Source organism: Mytilus galloprovincialis, chromosome 2, assembly GCF_965363235.1.
Source record: "Mytilus galloprovincialis chromosome 2, xbMytGall1.hap1.1, whole genome shotgun sequence".
NCBI classification, from domain to species: Eukaryota; Metazoa; Mollusca; class Bivalvia; order Mytilida; family Mytilidae; genus Mytilus; species Mytilus galloprovincialis.
This window is the reverse complement of record NC_134839.1, coordinates 52427180-52453654: the sequence shown is the minus strand read 5'-3', so window position 1 is coordinate 52453654 and position 26475 is coordinate 52427180. Positions and strand designations below refer to the sequence as shown.

The following is a 26475-nucleotide window of genomic DNA, read 5'->3' as shown; positions in this document are numbered from 1 at the left end:
TGTATATGCTCTTAGTTTTGTATCAGGAATTTGTATGTGTTCGATTAGAGAGTTATAATACTACAGCTAGAAAAGTTTTATCACTGAATTTTTAGATAAGGAACATCTTAGAATATTTTTAGAAGTGCAGAAGTTTGATTGAAGGTGTTTACTGGAATAGATAAACAAATGAAAGCGATAAACTTTTACATTCTGACCTAAAGATAAACATTAGGATGTACAAATGTATGTAGGTAACGTTCTACGAAAATGGTTTGAGCCGGTCAATTATCCTCACGCTGACGAAATGTTGTTTACAATTCATACGATGCGATTTGTTTAATTTTGTAAGAAAGGGCGTACATGAATAACTTTATTTCAAAAAGTTATAATACATGTTCGAACCATTTGGGATTTCTGGATAAAAGAAAGATTTGCGAGGGAAAACGGTAATTTATCGGCCATGTGTATTTAGTAAAATAAGTGTTTCTCGTATTTAATCTAAATTGCTGAGGATCCTGGACAGTTGTTTGTTTTCGTAAGTGATAACGTGTTACAATTCTTTAAGATACATTCTTACATCAAGCCTGGTCTTGTGCGGGATTACACGCGTAAAATACTTGGTGAACACGGCGACCAAAGGTCTGTAAAAATACTTGCTGACCATGGCGACTAAAGGTCTTGACCATTGGGGCGATATAACAGTTGTCGTGGTCTATTTCGTATTGGTTTTATTTGTTGGATTATGGGTAAGTTATTTTTTTCTAGAGAAATTTTTAATTGTTTCAGTGTTTTTTTTTATCCATATACTATTTCCAGTACTGTTAAGGATGAATCGAAAAGGAATATATGAACTGTATAAAACATAGAAATGAAATAACAAAATAAACTATTTCATAATTTTTGCAGAAGTGCAAGTTTGTTTTTTTACTTTTTTGAAGAGTCGACTTTGAGCAAACCTTTTTATTTAAAAGCTTAACAACAAAGACACAAATGGGTTTAAAAATATCAAGGAATCATGCGGCGGAAACATGAAAATGAATACATCCTTTAATTTGGTTAATCATCAAACGTACAAAAACCGACAAGACTTTGTGCAAAGAAAACGATTAACTAGTATGTAAAGATTCGCATTAGGTTTCCGTTTTGCTTTTTGTTGTAGTCTGTTTTCCGTGGCAACAGAGGAAATGTGAACAGCTACTTCTTGGCCGGGCGAAGTATGACATGGTTTCCGGTAAGTTATATTCTGTAAACTCTTTCAGATTAAACTGGTTCCCTTTCCTTTATCATGCTCTGAATATATGAGATATCCGTATGGTGCAAAAAAAGGACCAGCCTATAGTATTTTAAGATGTATCTTGACACATTCATTTCCGGTCATATGTATTCATTGTTATTTGGAATGGATTGTAAATGTCACATTGCACTTCACTGTGTTTTTATTAAGCCTGACATATGATATATGATAATGGTTCTTAAGATGACATATTGTATAGATGTCTATGTAACACTGATTTGCATATGTTTTAAGGAGATATAGGTTTAACATTAATGGACTACCAAAGTATATACATATATATATATATTGGATTCGCCCATCGTGGAAGCCGTAAGGTCGACTATTGTTGCTTTGCCATTTGTTCTCTGGTGAAGGTCGAGGAGTTTTATTGGCAATCATACCACATCTTCTTATTTTTTTTAATTGTTTTGAATTACACTGGTATCTGCCAGTTACATCATTTACTAGTTGTCTGTGTAGATTTGAAGATTACTAACTACAAAATTGAAAAGAGGTCAAAGAGTAATGTTTTTGTTATCAGGAAAACATCTCTTCAGCAACACTGTAATACATTTGTATTAAGATGTTTAATTAAATATTCCTGATAAACCCACGGTAAAACTTCAAAGCAGATTTTTTTTCTCCATGGGATTGTCAGTTTTCTTTAAAAGATTTGATTGCATCAAATTGTGTTTTTAGTTTTGATCGATAATACACATAATACATGATTATATCGAAACAATACACGCTTTAGATGAAAAAACATTGCGCTAAAGAAATACCTTTTAACTATGCCAATTCATTAAAAAACAATGTTATTCAACTTTTTTATGTGAGATTTTAAATACTCTGATTTATTAAAAGTATGGCATAATTTATATTGTATTATTCCTGTTTATATGTTTCAGGTAGGAGCATCTCTGTTTTCTAGTAACATTGGAAGTGAACATTTCGTCGGTTTGGCGGGAACTGGTGCGGCAGCTGGTATAGCCATGATATCTTATGAATGGGCGGTAAATAGTTTGCATATGCTATGCCATTCAAATGATCAAGCCACATACGACATTCGCATGCTTTGACACAAGGCAGTAATCATACGATTTTATAGCCATAACCCAAAAAAGCTAAATGACGTCGAACATATTATTAATATATATAATCAAATTAAAATGTGAATTTTGTCACGGAAACAGCACTGTTGTGTACATACAGAATTTCAAGACAAATATACCAAGAAGTTATAGACAGTAACCGATTGCTTTGAAATGAGGTATTCTGGTGTCAATGATTGATAAAAAATATTCGCTCATACCAGTACATTTGTTGTATAATGCATCATGTTTTCCGCTACTCATATTTAGTTTAGTATACCATGTTATTAAATTCGACGTAGACTACTTCTTTTAGAAGATGTTGGAATATAAAATTCATAATGAATATCTACGCTATGTAATTTGCCATATTTTCACAAAAAAAAATAGAAAACTAATTGAAGCAAACATATCAGTAGTGCATTTAAATTATAAGCTGCAGTTTAGATGTGAGGGGAGATAATTTCCTAAGATCTCCTAAAATACCTTTATCTGACAGCTTTGCTTTTGAGCAAATTGGCATTTTATTTACGCCAAAATAATACATTTCATTTGACGATCATAAGCTACGGATAATCTTGACCTAAACAAAAATTTGTTGAAATTGTGTATGCAATTTTTAGAAGTTGGTTATGAAATTAAATGAAGAGACCATTAGAAAAACAGACATTACCTTATTATAAGACACATTTAAAATTGTTGTATTATAATTGCAGTCGATGCCACTGGTATTGTTACTCGGCTGGTTCTTTCTGCCAGTATACGTGTCAGCTGGGGTAAGTTTGGCCACGTAATCATACGTGTATGTCTTTTTATTCAAGACGAATTTGTTTATTCAAAAGAAGAAGAATATACAAACAAACAAACGTAAAATATCCCTGAAATTACATTTTTCTGTTAAGTTTACATAAAAAGCCCATACATGTACATGGATGTCAAACATAAGATTCTACATTCTTAGATATAAATTGTGTGTTTAAACCGAGTAATAAATGTAGTGTGGTTGTTTTGTTTGTCTTTTAATGTATTTTTGGTTTTAATTTGGTAAATAATAACACACAAATAATTAGGTCTTTCCACTTTTCGTGGAAAGACCTTTTGTTTTTCTTCTGAATATTTTTTTAGGTCTTTCCACTTTTCGTGGAAAGACCTTTTGTTTTTCTTCTGATTATTTTTTTTCCCTTCTGCTTTTTTGTCTTACAACATATCGAATGGATTTTTTAGCCAATGATGTTGTAGAGTAATGGGGGTTTCAAAACTCACCCTGTGTGACCGAACACTTATTCTTATAGGAGTTATCTCCCCGCGTCCCCTTTTTCTTGTTATCGCTATATCTCTAAAATTGTAAAAGATTTTAGCAAACTGTTTTCACCAAATTGTTCGTCTACTCTTGAGAATGATTTGGTTTATTTTGACTTGAGTGATCGGAAGACATCTTATGGGAGTTATTTCCCTTTGAAAATTTAAGTTAGGCGATTTGTTGGATAAATTCATACGTTATAAGTCGTAGAGGCCTACAGTCTTTTGAAATGAAGTCCTTGGTCTATTTGAAGGAATTTGAGGTCAAGGTCAAAGGTCAAGGTCATGTTCTAAATTTTTAAATTTTGCTTGTTATCGTTATTCCACAGAAACTGTGATAGTAAATGATATGATGTGTTTGCCAAATAACTGTTTACAATAAGGCGCAACTTCAACCTACTTCAGTCTAAGTGTTTTGGTTAACCCTTATAGGAGTTTTCTCCCCTTATGTATTTGAAATCAGTATTTCTCCACAACCATACAAATGATTGACCTGGGGTCTTTTGATTTGAGATCACTGACATATGACCTTGAAATTGAGGTCAAGGTCAAAGGTCAATTTGACGTTCTAGATTTTGACCTTTGCTAAAAATTATTTTCTGTTCATAATAAAACAATTAAGTCTTCTGCATATACCTATTAATCTTATTTTTTTATATCAATTTGAAGAACCAAATTACATCAACAAGGAGTGACATTTTCTAACATCGTTTTTTAAATTTCATTCTTATTATCGAGGTGGAAAGACCTTCAATTGTTCTCTGAAGAATTGGTTTTTAAATTTTTTTTTTCTTCTGCCGTCTGAGATGCTTTTTTGTCTTACAACATATCGAATGGAGTTTTGGCCAATGATGTTGTACAGTTATGGGGGGTTCAAAACTAACCCTGTGTGGCCAAACACTTATTCTTATAGGAGTTATCTCCCCGCATCCCTTTTTTCTTGTTATCGCTATATCTCTAAAACCGTAAAAGATTTTAGCAAACTGTTTTCACCAAATTGTTCGTCTGCTCTTGAGAATGATTTGGTTTATTTTGACTTGAGTGATCGGAAAACATCTTATGGGAGTTATTTCCCTTTGAAAATTTAAGATAGGCGATTTGTTGAATAAATTCATACGTTATAAGTCGTAGAGGCCTACAGTCTATTGATATGAAATCCCTGGTCCATTTGAAGGAAATTGAGGTCAAGGTCAAAGGTCAAGGTCATGTTCTAAATTTTGAATTTTGCTTGTTATCGTTATTCCACAGAAACTGTGACAGTAAATGACATGATGTGTTTGCCAGATAACCGTTTACAATAAGGCGCAACTTCAACCTATTTCAGTCAAAGTGTTTTGGTTAACCCTTATAGGAGTTTTCTCCCCTTATGTATTTCAAATCAGTATTCTCCACAACCATACACGTGATTGACCTCCGGTCTTCCGTTTTGAGTTCACTGACCTATGACCTTGAAATTGAGATCAAGGTCAAAGGTCAAGGTCATGTTATAAAATTTTGAATTTTGCTTGTTATCGTTATTCAAAAGAAACTGTTACAATTAATGATATGATTTGTTTACCAAGTTACTGTTTACAAAAAGGCTCAACTTCAATCTATTTCAGTCGAAGTGTTTTGGTTAACCCTTATAGTTTTCTCCCCTTATGTATTTGAAATCAGTATTTCTCCACAACCTTACAAATGATTCACCTGGGGTCTTTTGATTTGAGATCACTGACCTATGACCTTGAAATTGAGGTCAAGGTCAAAGGTCAATTTGACGTTCTAGATTTTGACCTTTGCTAAAAATTATTTTCTGTTCATACTAAAACAATTAAGTCTTCTGCATATACCTATTAATCTTATTTTTTTGTATCAATTCGAAGAACCAAATTACATCAACAAGGAGTGACATTTTCTAACATCATTTTTTAAATTTCATTCTTATTATCGAGGTGGAAAGACCTTCAATTGTTCTCTGAAGAATTGGTTTTTAATTGTACCTTGATATTAGATTACTAACTTGTCTTTATCAATGCATAGTTTTCATACTTTTCAAACTTCAAATGCGTATACCTACAGTTAACATGACTTTCATATACATATTTATATTATATAAAATATCTCCTTAAAAGTTATTGTTTACAATTTTTTGCAGGTGTATACGTTGCCAGAATATATTGAGAAGAGATTTGGCGGGAAAAGACTTCGAATTTATCTGAGTGTTCTAGCTCTTGTCTTATACATCATAACAAAGTTAGCTGTAAGTGTTGCTACGAAAAACAAACTATGCATGCAAAATAAGCTAACCACTATAAGTTAAAACAGCTTTGCACTAAAACTATTGCCGAAGGACACAGCTAGATGTCTTCTATTCCTCGACAATTTCAAAGAACAAATTAGATACATGTAATATAGGAAGAGACACAACATTATTTTACATACCTAAAGCATTTGTAATGAAAAATATTATTCAAATTATATTAATTTGAACAGGCAATAGGCACAGTGCATGTCCAATAAGTACATGTTTAAAAGAACTCAATAATTAACAATTTTGTAATATACTGAATAGACACCGTTTACTTTATAGACTGTAGTAAATCATAGAAAAACTCGTGAAAAGGTAATTTAAGTAAATCTGTTAAAATGCAATAGCACTTAAACTGGAAGTCCACTCAACTATTACTTGAATTGAATGCAAAATCCAAAAACAAACTATATGTAGATGTTTTATACGATGTATGATTTATTGTTTTGTTGTATTCTGCTCCATCGTTGCGTGTTAACATAATACTGAGGCATTTGTCTTTATCGAATAGTATAGAGTCGAAGAAATTTTACAGATGCAAAAAAAAATCTCAATTTAAATAAGATTAAGACAAACTCTCCTTTCCATAATATCAACTAATAAATCAAAGAACCGAACATCAGATAACAGCAAGTTATCTTTAATCATGAATAAGCAAACCAATGCTATATTAAATAAATCGCAGTTGATGAAACCAAGTTCGGAGTGTATGATGTTTGTTTTAATTTTGTAGGTTAGCATTTATGCTGGTGCATTGTTTATAAAGTTAGCTCTCGGCTGGGCTATGTATTTATCAATAGTCGGACTTCTCATCATTACAGGAGTATATACAATTCTAGGTAAATACAAATGCATTCACCTACCAAAATTATAGTTGTACACAAATTCGGATAAAGCAGTTGAATCAAATTGCGCTATGTTACTGGCACGTGTTAACGATGTTATTAACCGAAATGTCTTTCCTATAATTCCTTTTAAAACTTAAAACTTAAATTGTCAAATGCTATCGAGAAGGAATAGTACAGTATAGAAACAACTCACACAAAACTTTACCGAATTTTTCTAGAAATGTACCGTCCACAATTTAAGTCTTATGTTAATTTATTCATTTGCAACCCGAAAAAAGCTCTTTGTAAAATATCAGGTTTATCATTTTAAACTCTGAAATACAATGTATGATCCTTTATTTACCTCACTTATGTTATTGGTTGGTTGGTGTTTACTCAACGTCATATGGTTAATATTCAATGGATATCCAGATGGAGAACAAATTGAATGAACAATAAATACAAAAAAAAAACCATACACAGTGGGTACGGGAATGAAGGACGGGTAGTCTAGACTGCCACTGGAACATAGGGTATATAATGAACAAGGACAGTTTTGATCACAACAGAACATATCAAAGAGTTATGCAAATGTTTTAACGTAAAGGAACTCGAAAGTCTTCTTCATTAGGCTTGAATTGAACGTCCACATTCCGATTAAACGTGGCTGCGTATTTATACATCCAGAACTTACAGCGAAAGTTACTGTACCTTCCCTCTTTAACATCGGCTTTACTGCGGGCAGTAAATTTCTAGGGGACCACATGTCTATACCAAGTCAACTCTTTATAAATCTTGCAGTTTTGACACAACATAAGATTATTTTTAAACGCAGTAGAAATTGGATATTTATATTTTTTTTCGGGTTGAATATTTGACTGTGTTGATAACATGGATAATGCATTTATTTAGAATTTTATGATCATTCTAATGTTCAGATAATGTTAATTTATTGATTTAGGTGGTTTACGAGCAGTGATATATACAGATACATTTCAAACCGTTGTTATGACAATAGGGGCCTTCTCGTTAGTTGGAATTGGTAAGTATATATTTTGACAGGTCATTTTTTTTATTCTATATGTTTAAGTTCATATCTAGTTTTCTTGAAACTGTTTCTGATTATACACACACAAACGTTCTATCAAATAAAGACACTAGAGATTCATAATCTAATCAAATGAAATTTAAAGTTATATATCCGATCCTTATACAAAATCTACACATAATGTGATTGATTGATTGTTTTTCGTTTAACATCAAATGACAATCTACATATGAGAGATGAGGTAAGAAGTGGACAATTTTAATCATAAAACCAATAACCAAAATTCATAAAAAAAAAAAAAAAAAAAAAAAAAAAAAAAAAAAAATACGAAAAGACAATTTTCAATGACAAAACATCAACAAAATATTGAGCAACACTTTCACCGCTATCACACAGTAAGTCAAAGCAGGTGTTATACTTTTCTGCTTCACTTGTGGCACTCGGCGTGTGTCTCATAAATTCGTTCTCATTATATCGCAAGTAACAGTGATGACCCTCCATATGAAGCTATAACAATGTGCGAAGAAATGTATCCATCAAAGTTTAGTTTTTTATATCTCGTATAAATAAATATTCAAGAAAAACTACATTTCATTGATTGAAGTTACAAGCGATTTCCAACCATTTTAGATTACATATAACATACATTTAACTAGGTTTCAACAAGATTGGAGGCTATTCCAAATTGGAGGTACTGTATATGCAAGCTATACCTACTATTAGAAGTCCAAACAGTACCTGTGGATTTCCGCGCCAAGATGCCTTTCATATTTTCCGTGATGCTGTAACTGGAGACAATCCTTGGCCTGGTTTGATTTTACAATCTTCTATCGGATGCTTATGGTATTGGTGTTGTGATCAGGTATGAGCTAAGTTTTCAGACACTTTCACGTTATACATAGTAATAGGTATAGTGGAGGATCAACATGAAATGATTCCTAGATTTATTGAACATTTTGGGGCTCTTTATAGCTTGCTGGTTGTATGAGCAAAGACTTCGTGTTGTAGACCGTAGTACATTGGCCTATAATGGTTTACTTTTACAAATTGTGACTTGTATGGAGAGTTGTCTCAATGGCACTCATACCACATTTTCTGATATCTATGGCTTTTGTATCTATATTCGGTTCTCACATATAATGATCGTCTCTAAATATTCAATTGTAAAACATCCACTTGGCAACTTTGACATGACTATATTCCTACATGTACTATATGAAAGGATAGCAGGAACCCAAATATACCGCAAAATACAACAGACCACATCAACAACCAACACCAGAATGACTCCGAATTATACAAGCATATAAACAACAGTGTTCAGCCCATAGTCTAGATGTTCTTTTACGGCAATGAATAGCTAACCTGATGCTTTATGATGATTACAGGTTATTGTGCAGCGAGCACTCGCAGCTAAATCACTAGAACATGCAAAAGGTGGCTCCATTTTAGCTGGATATCTGAAGATCATACCTATATTTATAATGATTTTCCCAGGAATGATAAGCAGAGCATTATATCCAAGTAAGTTTTACCTTCCCCATAAATAAAATAGTTGAAATGGAGATAAATATTTGAATAAATATCATACACATGATGTATTTCGAAATAGCTTATTTGTTTTTTTAAGATGATTTAGGGTTGTTAGCTGATTGATGTGATTCCTGCATCCACTTGCATTCAATTCTGAACCCTGCCCTTCACTAGTTTTTGAATATTAAAACATAATTTTCATTAACATTAAAATTAATCGTCCTACGGAAGTCCAATACGAAGTCATGTACGTCTTAAATTGGACAGTTTAATATAAATGATCATGAATTCAATCACAAACAGGCACCAAAATGAATACAAGTCATCAACATTTTGGGTTATGTATATAAGAAAATGACGGCTGCAAAATCCGTTACGCGCCCCATACTTAATTCCTGTCTAATTCATTTTAGCAAATTGTAATTCTATTCATTGCTTGGGCATGTTTACAGATCTTTAATGCCATGTCATTGCTTGGACATTTTTTCACTGATATGTTATCCCATGTAATTGCTTGGACATTTTGTCACCGAACTGTAATGCCGACATAGCTTGGACATTTTTTCACCGAACAGTAATGCCATGTAATTGCTTGGACATTTTTTCACCGAACTGTAATGCCATGTCATTGCTTGGACATTTTTTCACCGAACTGTAATGCCATGTAATTGCTTGGACATTTTTTCACCCACCGAACTAGTACTGTAATGCCATGTCATTGCTTGGATAATTTTCACCGATCTGTAATGCCATGTAATTGCTTTGACATTTTTTCACCGAACTGTAATGCCATGTAATTGCTTGGACATTTTTCACCGATCTGTAATGCCATGTTATTGCTTGGACATTTTTTCACCGAACTGTAATGCCATGTCATTGCTAGGACATTTTTTTTTCCACCGAACTGTAATGCCATGTAATTGCTTGAACATTTTTTCACCGAACTGTAATGCCATGACATTGCTTGGACATTTTTCACCGAACTGTAAGGCCATGTCATAGCTTGGACATGTGTTCACCGAACTGTAATGCCATGTCATTGCTTGGATAATTTTCACCGATCTGTGGTACTATGTCATTGCTTGGACATTTTTACAGATCTGTAATGCCTTGTAATTGCTTGGACATTTTTTTCACCGAACTGTAATGATATGTTGTTGCTTGGATAATTTTCACCGATCTCTAATGCCATGTAATTGCTTGGACATTTTTTCACCGAACAGTAATGCTATGTCATTGCTTGGATAGTTTTCACCGATCTGTAATGCCATGTAATTGCTTGGACATTTTTTCACCGAACTGTAATGCCATGTATCTTGAGGGTTATTCACTTTTATTGTGGAAGAAAATAACGTCTTGCTAGTTGAGATGCTTTATGATCGTAAGATAAAAAGATACGTAACAATAACGTTACGTTACATTAACAATAGTGTGCGCGAAAGTTCGGGAAACAATTACATAAGATAACGTCCTAAAGTCTCTTGGCCTATATTCACGACATTCTGGGGGCCTCAAAATGCATAAGAAATAAAATTATTTTAAAATGATAAATAATCAAAACTTTAAAGTTCTATAAATGGATCACATTGAAAGTTTTTTGTAATTTCACTTTACATTAACTGTCCTTCACAAAAATCCTATAACAGTTACTATAGTTCTAATGGATATAACTTCACAATTGGTCGTGTGGTAACTAGTCCTCTAGAAGTCCGTACTTTTTCTGCTCGAATAAGTCCATCTCCTCCTTTGATGACGTCTTCTATTGTTCCTAATCTCCATAAAAGTCGTGGCGATTCACTTCCTAGTTGAACTACATCACCGATGTAAACTTGTCCAGTATGTTTTCCAGAGGCTCGATGATATTCACGTAATCTGGTTAGGTATTCATTAGACCAGCGTTTTGCGAAATGGTCTAATAAGAGTCCTTTTCTCTCAAATAGTTTGTTTGCTGTGATCGTATCAAGTTCTTGAATATTCGCGTTGTGTTTGTCGTTGTGCATCTCTGTGGTCGTAATAATCCTTCCGTATAAAAGATGAGATGGCGTCAAGGGTTCGGGATCTCTTATATCTGAAGATATATATGTAAGTGGGCGATTGTTTATAATAGTTTCAATCTCAGTGAGTATTGTTGTCAAAGATTTTTCGCTGACGAGTGCTTTACCAAATACTTTCTTTAATGTCATTTTCGTTAAGCCAATTAGACGTTCCCACCATCCGCCATACCACGGCGCTCCTTTCGGAATGAATTTCCAGTTGATATGTAAATTCAGCTGACTTTGAAGTGCATTTGATGCGGCTACAAATTTAGGCGCGTTATCAGAATAAATAGTTTGTGGCGTTCCTTTTCGACTGATAAAACGTCTAAATGCTAGGATAAAAGTGTTTAATGACAAATCAGGTACAAGTTCCAAATGTATAGCTCGTATACATGCGCATGTGAATAAACATATATATACCTTCCGTATGTTGATGTATCCTTGATGTGTAAAGGTCCGGCAAAATCTATCCCAGTTGTGCAAAATGGTATGGTGTCTTTTACTCGATCCTTTGGTAGTGGTGGTGGTTCCGGGCTGTTATACGGTTTACCAATTATTTTTTGGCACTGTATGCATTTACGTAAGACACTATTCACACATTGTCGAATTGCCGGTATCCAGTATGATTGCCTTATATGTGTTATTGTCTGTCCGACTCCTGCATGTACATTTCCTAGATGTGCGTCCATAATAACAAAATCTGTAAGTCTGTGGTTCTTTGGTAGTAAAATAGGAAACTTCGCGTTTTCTTCTATAGATGAATTTTGTATTCTGCCTTTACATCGTATGATTCCATTATCATCCAAATATAAACGGAACTGTTGTACCAGCGGTAGTGATTTAACTTTCGGATTTAACGAAATATGTTCTAGCTCTTTCACGAACCTGTCTTGCTGTGTATCTTTGATCCATAAATTCATAGCTAATGAAATTTCTTCTTTTGTTAGAATTGTCTTGAGCTTCCTGTCACTTTGTGAACTCCTTAGTCGATATGGACGTTTTTCCTGACAGTTCTTAACGAATTTTAAGACATATCCAGTTACAGTTAATAGTTTACGTAGATTAGAATACCTTGGCATATCTATGATCTGTGATATTCGCTGCGGATCACTTGGAATTTTATCGTCAATTCTGTGTGTCTTTGGTCCTGTGATATTGGATAGCTGAGTACTTATTTCCACATGTCCTGTCTACTTAGGCCATTTACGCTCGTCTGTTATCCACTGGGGTCCATTCATCCATAATGTCGAATCTTCAAATTGCGATGCAGTCAATCCACGTGTTTGTAGATCAGCTGGGTTCATTTCTGTGGGTACATATTTCCATTCATGAGTTTCAGTTAATTCTTTAATTTCACTAACACGATTTTTTACAAACTTGTTTAACGATTTCGATTAGGTGAGCCAGTGTAGAACTATTTGGCTGTCGTTCCAAAATACTGCTCTTTTAACTCCTAAGTTTTCGATTACATCTTTTGAGAGTCATGCTCCGATCACTGCAGCCATTAATTCTAATTTTGGTAGAGTTATCAATTTTAACGGTGCAACACGGTTCTTCGCGATAACAAGTGTAGACTCTGTGCCTTTACTCAAGTAAACTGAAGCTCCGTATGCTTTCTGACTTGCCTCAACAAAAATATGTAGAGTAGTGTCGCTGGTATCCTCGTCATGGTTTGCAAAATAGTATCTCTGTATTTTAAGTTTCGTAGTTATCTGTAAGATGTCATTCTTCACATCGGTCCATTCGTTTTCAATTTCTTTCGGTAGTGTCTCGTCCCATGCATATCCTTTTTTTCCAAAGATCTTGAATAAGTGTTTTTGCTCTAATTGTTATCGGTCCGAGTAGTCCCAACGGGTCATATATAGCAGAAGACTGTCTCAATAGTTCACGTTTTGTCAACTGTGTGTCCATCTTTAATTGTTTTGTTTCGGCAAAGCTGAGTGTATCTGAGTTTGCATCCCATCGCATTCCCAATATTTTTGTCACCTTGTCTGCATCCAGTACTTTTTCCGATAAGGCTAAATCTCTGAGTTTGTCGCTGTTCGACATCCATGAACGTAAGTTGAAGCCTCCCTGTTTTAGCAACTCTCTGCATTCATGGAAGTATTTAGTTGCGGCTTCTTCCGAGTCCATGCTAGATAGTATATTGTCAACATATAGATCTTCTTGTAGAATAGAAGCTACTTTGCTCGGATTCATGGATAAATGTTTCAGTAATGTTGCGTTTAAAATAAACGGCGAACACGTTGCTCCAAAAAGAACAACTTTGAATCTGTACATAATCAACTCACTTGTTGGGTCAGTTGAATCGGACAACCAAAAAGAAACGTGTAGCGTCTCGGTCATCATTGTCAAGTCTTTCTTGTAAAAATGCTTTTTCTATGTCCGTTGTGATGCCATATTTTCCTAATCTAAATCTTGTAAGCATGCTTGTCAATTTATTTAAAATAGGTGGTGCTGAAGATAGGCAGTCATTAAGGCTGAATAAATCTGGATTTCCATGGCAACTGCAGTCATATACAATCCTAATAGGGGTCGTGTTTGAATCTTTCTTAACGGGATGGTGTGGTATGTAGTGGATTCTTTCATACTCGCGATCTATTTCTGTAATGGGTACCTTTTCTATGAAGTCTTTCATCTCCTGTTCTTTGATAATCTTGTCGTATAGATTTAACATATCCGGATCTTTAGCTAACCTATCTATAACATTCTGGGTCCTCCTTCTTGCTATATATTCATTAGTGGGTAACTCGCGATGATCTGGTTTCCATGGCAGTTTTTGCGACATATTTATTTTCCTTAAAAGTTATGCTAGAGTTTTGGTACTCAAGCATTAGGTTTTTTTACATTTTTAGTATTTTCGTCAGAATCCGCCTCTAATCCGCTCGACTCAATTTCCCAAAATTTCTGTAAATCGCACTCCTTGGGTTTGTGCGCCACTAAAACATTCATCATTGTAGAGTTCCATTGTTTATTGTCTGTATCTGTGTTCAGCGGTCCTGTTTTGGATTTTACAGCTGTTGGGCCGTCACCTCGTATAATTTCATCTTGCACTAAAGACCAGTAGTAGTCTGCTCCAACGAGAAGTGAAATGGAAAACTGTTCATCATGCGTGACTGGGTGAGCAAGTTGTAATCCTCGTAAATAGGACAAGCTGTTGATATTTACCCGTTTCTTCATATGTATTGGTGCGGCAATTTTTGGAACAACTATTACTTCCATTGAAATTCTGTCTTTTCTTTCTGTCTCAATCGATATTGTCGCTTTCTCCAGGTTGCGAACCTCACCTTCTTTCCCGCCAAATGCAGAAATTTGCATGCTTACTATACCAGTTGGTTTGATATGGAGTTTCTCTACTAGTTCTTGAGAAATAAATGAATTCTGGGCGCCTTCATCAAGTAGAATGTTAGTCATAACACTTTCATCATGGTACCATACGGGCGCTACGGCGGTTTTCAATAGAATTTCGGTATGTGCTGTAACGGCAGAATGCATAGCGGCGCTCTTTGTTCCTGTGGTACTTTGTAGCTCTTCGTTGACAGGTTTTGTTTCGGCTTTATTTTCATCTGAAGTGGAGTTTTTATTTAGGAAATTATTACGGCAGATGCTACTGTGATGTTTCTTACTGCAATTTCGGCAACTGTATTTTGACTTGCATTCCGAAACCTTGTAATTACCGAAACAGTTAAAGCAAACTCGTTTTTCCTTTACAATTTGGGTGCGGGCGTTTATATCGGTAATCTTTGTACATTCATTTGGGTGATGCGGGTTTTGACAAAACAAACACGGCCTTTTAGTCTTAACGGAACTATTGTTGTTACTATCTTTAGACCCTGTTGACTTCCATCTTTTATTTGTAGTTTCTGTCACGAACGATGCGGTGGGGATAATATCGGTTTCAATAGGATTGGCGTTAGCGGCCTCTTGGATACAAATTTCTTTCTTTATTGCTTTGCGTAAACTTGAAATATCCCAATCATCATTACCGTGGTCTCGAGTAATGTTTTGTCTGAGAAAACATGGAAGTTTGTTGAGTATTATTGGTATTAATAGACTTCCGTACGATTCCTGATATCGACCCATTCCTTCTAGTTCACGTATATTACTTTCTATTGTGTCACTGAACGATTTCAGTCCCCTAATTCCGGGCGTTGGTGCAGGCAAATTTAGCAAATTTGCATGTATGCGTTTACTATTTTGTGTTGTTGGCCAAATCTCTCGTGTAGAATTTGTATTGCTTGATTATAGTTTGTATTAGTCATTTGCATTCTCGAAATACATTGGCTAGCTTCTCCATAAAGTTGCGATTGTAAATAATTAAATCGTTGCACGTCACTCAATGAAGGATTTTCATGTACGGAATTATTATAGGAATCCCAAAAGGCTGACCATTCTAGTAGATTTCCGTCGAAAGTTGGCAAGTTGAGTTTAGGCAATTTGTTATAATGACTTGACACTGTGGAGGTGGGCATGCTTGACTGGCTTAGGCTTGTTTGCTCTGAGTTGAAAATTATCTGGTTAGAATGTTCTTGCACGCTGGGGTTATTGCATATAAAATCTGATGCATTAGGGTTAAGAGCTGATTGATTTTTAGATTGACTTACTTCTTTTATGAACTTCTCAATTTTCGTTATTCCAATTTGAATCTCTAACTCGTATCTGTCAACTTCTTCAATTTCTTCGTCGAGGTCTTCTTCTTCTTCAATAGATTCTAGAATCTTCTCATTGAGGTCGGACAATGTCTTCTGCTTGGTTTTGATAAGCTCCATCATGGATCTGAGGTTGACAACATCTTGTTGCGGTTCTTCTGTCGGGTCTGCTTTTTTCAGTAGCTTTATTACTGCTCGTCGATGTGCGGCTCGTACTGTTTTGAGTTTCGAACTCATCTCTAGTTGTGGTTTTCGTCACGGCACCAATATCTTGAGGGTTATTCACTTTTGTTGTGGAAGAAAATAACGTCTTGCTAGTTGAGATGCTTTATGATCGTAAGATAAAAAGATACGTAACAATAACGTTACGTTACATTAACAATAGTGTGCGCGAAAGTTCGGGAAACAATTACATAAGATAACGTCCTAAAGTCTCTTGGCCTATATTCACGACACCATGTAATTGCTTGGACATTTTTTCACCGATCTGTAATGCCATGTCATTGCTTGGACATATTTTCACCGAATTGTAATGCCATGTCATTGCTTGGATAATTTTCACCGATCTGTAATGCCATGTAATTGTTTGAACATTTTTTCACCGAACTGTATTCCCATGTCATTGATTTGACATGTTTACTGTGACTGCAAATTACATCGATAATACAACTATATCAGACACTGATACATCATACACATCATTTTATAATTTAAACAGTATAGGTTTAATTGTTTTTGTGTATGAAATCATCTACTAATACCTCATAGCTAATGTACGAATGAACACTCATGGCTGGTATGCTATATTATTTTGATTTATACATATTTGTTATACTATGTTTTGTTTAATTTGTCACACATCACTAACTCAGGAATAAATTACCTTAGCTTAATATCGGCAAAACCATATCGATTTTGTTTGTCCTAAATGCTCTTCAACTTTGTACTTTATTTGGCCTTTTTAACCTTTTTTTATTCGAGCGTTACTGATAAGTCTTTTATAGACAAATGCTCGTCTGGCGCTGATACTAAATTTCAATCCTGTTATCTATGATGAGTTTAATTGTTTATCATTTGATTTATATGTCAATGAAGTTTCATAAAATTGAATTTCGTTGAAGATGAAGTTGGTTGTGTTGATCCAAAAGAATGCCAAGAGATATGTGAGAATGCAGTAGGCTGCTCTAATATAGCATATCCAAAGTTAGTGTTGGAACTTATGCCATATGGTAACTACATTTAAAAATAATAACATTACGTCTATGTTTCTAAAGAATCTGATATTTTTATTGGAGACATCAGTTGACAAAATTAGATTTTATTTCCTTATAAAATGCAATATTAATGAGTGCTTCCCATAACAACGTCACATCAACAATTCCAGGAAACTCGTTATTTCTTGGTTGTAGAATTAAAATCTAATTGTAAGAATTGAATATTTTATTTTGTAATTTTATAGGTTGTAAAAGCGTTGATCGTGCTCACATTCAACACTTTTACACCCAAATGAAATAAAAAAGGAAGCATTTAATACATTATCATAGTCTAAAGACCTTTTTTATTACATCATTTCCAATACAATTTCAGTCTAAACCTCCTTAAGCTCTGAATAACACTAATAATGCTTGAACAGAACAGATGTGGTTTGTTTGCTTATAACTCTGTACATTTAATAACATGTCTTTTTATCAAGGCGCGAATGTTTATCTAGTTAAATAAATTTTAAATTTAAAAATAAAATACTTGTGAACAGGGAGAAGAAAGATAATTGTAATTGACTTACACGCTAGCATTATCTTGAAAATAAAATTCAAAGTCAAAAGAAATGACTAACATTCTAGCAATATCTTAAAAATCAAAGGTCAAAAGGATTTTACTAACATTCCAATAGGATCTTGAAATCAAAATCAAAATCAAAATTTGAGGAATTTAACTAATATTTAAGCAGTATCTTGAAAATCAAAATCAAATTCAAACGAAACAAACACAGTGATGCTTAATTTGTCTGTTTTTGAGATTTCAGTTTATATAGTAAACATTCTATTAAATATTGATGTTTCAAGGCCGTAGCTACCCTTGAGGCAAGTGAGGCAATTGCCTCACTAAAATTTCGACACTGATTATTTTTTTATACATACATATCAATATAATAGTCATTTGTTGTTCTGTCTCAACCTTAATTTCTATATAACTTGTCATCATTCCTTTTAAACTATTCTTCTTGGATATAACTCATCATCTCAACGGGTGATGTTTCTCGAAAACATTAACCTAGTAATGATAATCATCATGGATCTCTAGTTAAAAACAGGCTCTTGCAGAAAAGGAAAAGCGACACTCAAGGTAAAGAAGGAATAATTAGTAAACTAGTTTTTTGTGAACAGAGTCTGAGTTTTGCATATAACTTCATTAGAACAATCCAAAAACGATAAATAGACTGACAAATCAAGTACTGGTCTTCGGAAGGGGGCAGTCCTGTCTGCGTATTCATTTCTCTGTTTAACCAACTTTTGACAAATCAATTCATCGCAAGGGGGCAGTCCCGTCTGCGTATTCATTTCACGAACTTTAATCTTTCTCTTTACAGATAAATAAAATATAAATAATATGAAACATGCATGGATTAGTTTCTATACATGTTTCTTTAACCTTAAAAATTGAAAGAATATCCCATATTCCAATTTGATATTATTGAGGAATGGTAGAACCTTTAACACAGGATTTTGTCTTTACTTATTCGGGACTACGGAATTTCGTTTCTTTATATTCGGGGTTTCAGAATCGGACACCCCATACCCCTAACCCCTAAATTTATAGATTCTGGAACTAAATTACCACCAACTATTTCCAGAAATAATTTGAAATTATGGACCTACATGCAAACGTCAAAAACTCCATTCCAATTCCCCTGTACCCATATCATATATACTCTATAGATAGAATCATATACATTTATCTTATCTCATTCTATCCCTAGTTTGTCTACTCTTTGTCAGCATAAAAGCGAGTTTAATATTTTGTAACTGCAACTGTATGATGGTGCTTACAGGAAAGCTTAATTCTCTTTTGCAAACAAAACTGTTACTACCGATGTTGCTACCAAATTGCTGATGGAGATGGAATTGGAAGAAGACATTGATCATTGTGTTGATGATAATGTGCTTCCTTTAGAAACACAGACTGCCCTGAAACGACTAAAAACTTGGAAAAGAGCATGCATGAGTGGCGAGAGATTGTGCGGACTTGCCATGTTCATCGCGATAAGGATATCAGCAGATCAAATTATGATTCTGAAACGATTTGACTGAACGGGCCATAGAAAAATTTGGCAAACACTACTGAATCGATGTTTGTTCTATGTTCTGGCAGCAGACTCAAATCAGTGATATTTGGATGATTATCTTACATATAAACTTAAATAAAGTTGTTAAAAATTTGGTGTTAATAAAAGTCTTAAAATATAAAAAAAAATATATAAAAAGTGTCCAAATTCAAAACATTATCAAACTCTCTAAAAATGCCTAGAATGCAGGATTTTGCTCCATTCATTTCATACCCTCCAAAAAAAAAATTCGCCTCGCTTCGTTCGGCTCAATTATTTGGCCTCACTAAAATAAGATGCCTAGCTACGGCCTTGTGTTTTGAACATTATCGAACTCATTTTTAAGGACTACGAGGTTTGATGATGGCGGTAATATTGTCTGCTATCATGCGTTCACTCATTGTATTATTTTCTTTGTTTAGGATTACGAGGTTTAATGATGGCGGTAATAATATCTGCTATCATGCGTTCGCTCATTGTATTATTGTATATGTTTAGGACTACGAGGTTTGATGATGGCGGTAATGTTATCTGCTATCATGAGTTCGCTAACCTCCATCTTTAACAGCTCTAGCACTGTGTTTACTATGGATTTGTGGAGACGTATACGACCTCACGCACACGAAAGGGAACTTCTAATAGTTGGTCGGTATGTATGTACTAATGTATTTAAAATGTACGTTCTTATGTACAGGCCGTTTTTTAACCTATAAATAAAGACAACAGCTAGTAGTATACCGGTGTTCGAAAGTCATAAATTGATTAAGAGAAAACAAAATAGGTTTACAAACCAAAACCAAGGGAAACTCATCAACTATATATATAAGAGGAAAACAAAAGAACAACAGAAACACGAAACTACTTGTATTTGATAACAACTGCCAACTCTTGACTTGGTACAGGACATTTTAAGAAAAAATAATTGTTTACTTTTTACACATTGTGACTAGGATGTGGAGTTGTCTCCTTGGCACTCACATCACATCTTCTTATATCTATGTACCAGATTAGTCGTCTGGTTTGTGAGTTTTCAGTTTGCGTTGATACCCGATTGTGCAATTTTGACACAGAGTTGATTCGAACAAAGCAGTCTGAGACGACAATCTAAAAAGTAATAAAATCACAAAAATACTGAACTCCGAGGAAATTTCAAAACGGAAAGTCCCTAATCAAAAGCACAAACACATCAAACGAATGGATAACAACTGTCATATTCCTGAATTAGTACAGGTATTTTCTTATGTAGAAAATGGTGGATTGAACCTGTTTTTAGATCTAGCTAACCTTCAAATGCAGTCCGTGCGATTCCGTCATTTTTGTGACTTTAATTTATGACTTATAAATCGATTCATGAGATTTGAACATAAAAAAACAACTGTTCACATAATTTTGCATTATATGTTAAGGACAAACATGATGATTTCAAAATACTTTTAGTATCAAATTGTCAGCTTACTGTTTTTCAGCAGTAAACAAGCACTCTGTTCCATTGTTTGACGTTTCCTTATCACAATTAATACTTTACGCTCGTGCATGTTCACACTAAACGCATAAACAGGAATATGCGCCTGACACAGAAACAGCTCCAACAGAGTTCTGAAGACGAACGACTAAAATCGAGACTTCTTATGTGTATATGTATGCGTTACACAACTGCCATGACGAATTTGTTGACCGGTACAAAGTCTTTTAATTCACTAGCGAAATGTTTTCTGAGATCTTTAGACACTAATATAGTCGTCTGATCGTCAACTTTACCTATTAAGTCCTTTTCCCGCTCGTGTCGTTTTAACTGAGTGTGGATTGGCATGGTTGGAAAATGGTAATGATTGTATCTCAGGAGATGCTTAATCTATTGATGCACCTGGTCTCGCGCCTTTCAGAGTTTATCCCTTTTCAATCGTTTTACTCAAAGGAAAATTCAAACGGAGTCTTTTATAAAATGGTAAAATCAAAAGTTCAAACACTTCAAACAAATGGACTGGTAATAGGCATTTCCTTATGTATAACATAGGGGATTAATTGTAACAGCTAGCTAAACCTCGCATTTGTATGCCAGTCTCATTTAATTTCAATATATTGACAACAATGTATGGGCAACACAAACAGATATAATAGGTAAAAATGTCAAAAATTACGGAAGGTATTTGGTCCTGAAGTTTCAGAGGAAAAAATTCTTGAAATAGGTTACGACGGCGAACGCCAAGTGATAGCATCAGCTCACATTGTTGTAGAATGTTATAGTTGCAGTTGGTCTACATTATACTGAACCCTGTTTTTATTTATTCGTTTTGTCACGAAGTGTAGCGGATACGTTGATATCAAGTAAACCTATTTAAATTAAAGAACGGTTAAAAAGTTTTTCTGAGCTGAGTTAGTAACTTTAGTAAAAGAGGGTGTTTGATACTATTTATAACAGGGCGTTTGATAATTTTTATAACAAGTGAATCTGAAAATCTATTCAAATTTGTATTATGTTCATTCTTCGTGAGATGCCAGTTCTCATCCAAACTTTTTTTACAGACTGTTCATCATAGTACTATGCGGAGTCAGCATCGCATGGATACCTCTAGTACGCTCATCTCAAGGGGGACAACTCTTCAACTATATACAAGCGGTTCAAGGATACCTTGGAACACCAATCGGCGCATTGTTCGTTCTTGGTGTTTTTTGGAAGCGAACAAATGAATATGTAAGTCTCTCAAATTAAAATTGAATTATGTTGATTTGGTACATATATACTTTACATATTTGTAAAGACGAATCAATGCACCAGATGGTATTGACTTAAAAACTTAAAATCAGTAGTACAAATTATATCACTTTGAAAAAAAATAGAAATATTTTTACACTGGTAAAATGTGAAGAAATGTGTACACTGGACAGTTACTTTTTTTGTACATGCAATTACTTTACAATAATGGACATGAAGAAACTACTGACATTTTCATTTTATAAGTATATACCATATAATAGCAAAATGCACAATTAAACTTCAAAAGACAAGAGTATGTTACAACGCAACTGAGCTAAACATTCTGACAAATTTTGTAACGATTACAAGTATGATTGATTGATGCCTGCTTAATGAATGTCATGAACATTCAGAACAAAATGTCTCAACACAAGCAATGGCAAGAATCTATAACAGAATTCAAAGTGATATGCAAACTGAACTCAAAGTGACATTAAATTTCAAAAAATCAAAATTTCAGTTGGCCGGTTTAACTGTTCTAGTTGCACTTTTGTGGTTTTGATAATCACAAACCTTCTTTTATATATAAAAACAAGTTGTCTTTATCATTCCTGATAAGGATAAGAGAGAAGTGTATACCATAAGCGTTTGATTTTGTATCCTACTTTTATATTATGACAATCAACTATAGCATTCATCATTTAAAAAAAATGGTACATCTTCCTTCAATTGTAGGGTGCCTTTTATGGTATAGCCATTGGACATACCATTGGCATAATCCGAATGGCAATAGATTTGGCATATCCTGCTCCTGACTGTGGGGATCCAGAAACGAGGCCTTCAATACTTCTAGACGTCCACTATACCTATTTTGGAAGTCTTAATGTCATTATTACGTCCATTGCAATGGTAGTGATAAGTTTGTTAACGTCACCTCAATCTGAAGAGGAGGTGAGCATTATTTAGTTCAATATTTGATGTAAAGAATACACTTATACATGATCGTAAACTTTTATCAAATACCTTAGGAGTAACTGCTCCTAGAAATAAAAATCAACAACAACAGCAAATCTTTGGAGCTCAAATACTTACTCGCATAAAAAAATGAACAATGAGAAAGCCTGAGAAATCAGTTTTATTAAAGGAGATGACCGTAAATGAACGTAGTGAACTATCCTTTTATATAAAGCATTACTATTGCAGTGCCTGTATTCAGATGTTACATCTTTCAGACGATAATATATATATAAGAGTTATAAATTCGTTTCAATTTATAATTGGTACCTCGGTTTTGTTACAAAATTAAGGTATAATTGACCAAAAATGGGTTCTCAAGTAATGAATTCAACCATTTAAGATTGTTTCGTAATATCTGTCGTAGGTGAATGTAGATTTGTTTCTGCTGCTTTTTTAAAATTACCGGTCTCTGACTAATAGTTAAAAAAGTTTTCTCCAGTACGTTTGATATGTCGGGTTTGAATATATATTATATATCAATTTGAAAACTCAATAAACATGTCATCAAGGAAATATACACAATTAATATATAAGACAGGCGATTTTAGTATATTATAATCTGTTATTCGTGCATGATTGTCATGTAATAAATTTGATGCATGTTTTTTTTTTATTTTGAAATTCTCACATGATGTAAATGTATACATATGTTTTTCCTTTACTTTGTAAGTTGAAGGGCGTTACATGGTGGACGAGAATAAAGCCTCATCCAGTTGACCATCAAGAGCATGTAGACAAACAAGAAGTTCAGGAAACAATCGAAACAGATGCATCCGAAACGAAGAACGAAACGGCATTGTCGCAGAATGGTAAGATAATATGATTCCTAGATTTTTCGAGGTTTTTTCAACGGAGGTTTACAAAGACGTGATTTTTTTTCTTTGACTCTGCCTAGCATTTGGTTCAAGCGATTGAAGCAAACGTATTTTTTATTGATTGTACATCAAGTAAGAGCGAATATATCAGTAGAATGAAAACGATTTTTTAAATTATATACGAAACGTTAAATGAAAACAGAGTGAGAATAAAATGATACCAATATTTCCCTAACATGTAATAATGAATGACCAACTAGTTAACTTTACAGTGGGGAAAAAAATCACGAAGATTTTTGTACAAAAAATAATTTCGGCTGTGGAACTTGCTATAGCCGTTACGTCTTTAAAAGTGTTATCATAAACATGTTTTATTGAGAATAAACTCATGTTTTAGTTAACTGTAGAAATTAATTCAGATGCGTTAAAGAATTTGCAATACATCTTAATTTAAAATACTAATGATTTAAAAAAAAAGTTTAAAATTAAGTTTGATCATTTTTGCTTACAGGTCTGATGATTCAGGAACCACCTGAAGATACCAATGAAACAAACCAAAAATGTCATAAAACTGTCTTGAACATGATTTGCGGAATGTCAGATGGGGGTAGTGGAGAAAATCTTAAACTTGATGAGGCAAAAACGAGAGAATATTTAACAGAACATCCAACATGGAAAACTATTCTTAACGTAAATGCCGGAATAGGATTGGTCGTTGTTGCATTTTTATATGGCTTTTATAGATAAACAGACTAAATAACTCATAATAAAGTTGGAGACGGAATTATGTGTACATATTATAGGCAGCACATTTAAAATATATATATGTATATTACATTGTAGTTAGTTCTATGTTTAGTTCACTTGTCATGTATTACTGAATATAACAAAGCACACCATTGTACATAAGCTTTTTATTAAATACATTTTCTTCTAAATTATGTTCTTCCTCTTTATATTAAGATTCAGAATTAATATCGAGTACATATTTGTGTTAACAGGTCAGCTGAAGACCGACTCCGGGTGCGGGATTTTATCACTTTGTTGAAGACCCATTAGTGTCCTTCAACTGTTTTCTGCTCTTTGATCGGATAGTTGTCTCTTTGAGACATTCCCCATTTCCACTCTCAATTTATTTATATTTGGCAATTGAAATATAATATACTAGCTAAGTACTAACCCTTATCAAATCTGCAGTATTTTCATTTAACTGTTTCCGCATATGCACAGCTTCCATCGGTTATACCATCTGAAAATGTAAACGGAAATTTCCAAATTTTTCTTTAATATAGAATGACATTATGGGCATTTTGATGTATTTGGACTTGTACTTTGTAGAACGCATAATTACAACAAGTCCGGATAGTTTACGGTACGTGGGTCGTCTGTAATCGACAATCTTGTCTTTCACATAAAGATAAATAGAATACCAGAATACAAGGACATGTTTAGAAACAGCTCCTGCAATCTACGTTTGTACAATTTACCTGACGCAAGTGTGCCAAGTGTGTTCCTCTTTTGTACCGTTGTTAGGGAAACAGTATATAAACCATCAACAACAGATCACCTGACAAACTCATTCTCTTTTTCGCGATTTTCTACATCTGATTCCAGGTGTTTCCATGTCTTTTTATATCTGTTGTTATTTTATCGTTTCCATGTGCCTTTAGGTCTTCCAGGTTTTCATGTCCCTACGGCGCGTTTTTCACAGGCCGCTTGTTATCCATACTCAAAATTTATTTTCACTTCCTTCTATATAATGATCTCATTTACTATTTTCATCACATCTATTCTTTCTGTTAGTTCACTGTTTGAAATTACGTGTGACCATCTGCTGTTAACAATTCGTTTCAAACAACGTGTTTCAAATCCTCGAACTCGATCGACTTTCTAATTGTTTAGTTGTTTGCCATGTTTCTGAATCGTATAGCAGAACTGATCTAACATTGTTCACATGCAATCTAATCTATGTTAGTCGTTCTAGAAATTCTGATGTTTTTCCATATTTTGATTTACACCACTGGGTCGATGCCACTGCTGGTGGACGTTTCGTCCCCGAGGGTATCACCAGCCCAGTAGTCAATACTTCGGTGTTGACATGAATATCAATAATGTGGTCATTTTCATAAATTTCCTGTTTACAAAAATTATTCGAAAAACTAAGGATTTTTTTTTATCCCAGGCATAGATTACCTTAGCCGTATTTGGCACAACTTTTTGGAATTTTGGATCCTTTATGCTCTTCAACTTTGTACTTGTTTGGTTTTATAAATATTTTACTATGAGCGTCACTGATGAGTCTTATGTAGACGAAACGCGCGTCTGGCGTACTAAATTATAATCCTGGTACCTTTGATAACTATTGTTCAGGATTTTAAATGCAGCAGTTGCTTTGCCAATAGAGATGTAGATTTGTTCCTCGATATTTCCATCTGCATTGATTCTACTACCAAGATAGTGTTAAATGTTTTAACTTTGTCCATTTCTATTCCATTGAACTTCACTTCTTTGTATCTACTTTCATCACTTCCGTTTTTCTTTGCATTCATTTACGTATTGTCATGCTTTTGCTGCATATGTTCGAGTGTATAATTTAGA

At 34.0% G+C, this 26475-nt stretch overlaps 1 protein-coding gene across 1 annotated transcript; it reads left to right on the top strand.

Annotated features, from left to right (window-relative positions):
- Nucleotides 1–24815, top strand: LOC143063819 (sodium/glucose cotransporter 4-like). Its single transcript, XM_076236203.1, has 15 exons — nt 1–728; nt 1142–1213; nt 2167–2271; nt 3066–3125; nt 5783–5887; nt 6669–6774; nt 7724–7804; nt 8467–8672; nt 9199–9334; nt 17150–17257; nt 19849–19999; nt 21874–22042; nt 22781–22996; nt 23733–23871; nt 24389–24815. The coding sequence occupies exons 1-15, from the start codon at nt 645–647 to the stop codon at nt 24622–24624; spliced, it is 1974 nt and encodes a 657-aa protein (XP_076092318.1). The 5' UTR covers nt 1–644; the 3' UTR covers nt 24625–24815.
- Nucleotides 24816–26475: the final 1660 nt, after the last annotated feature.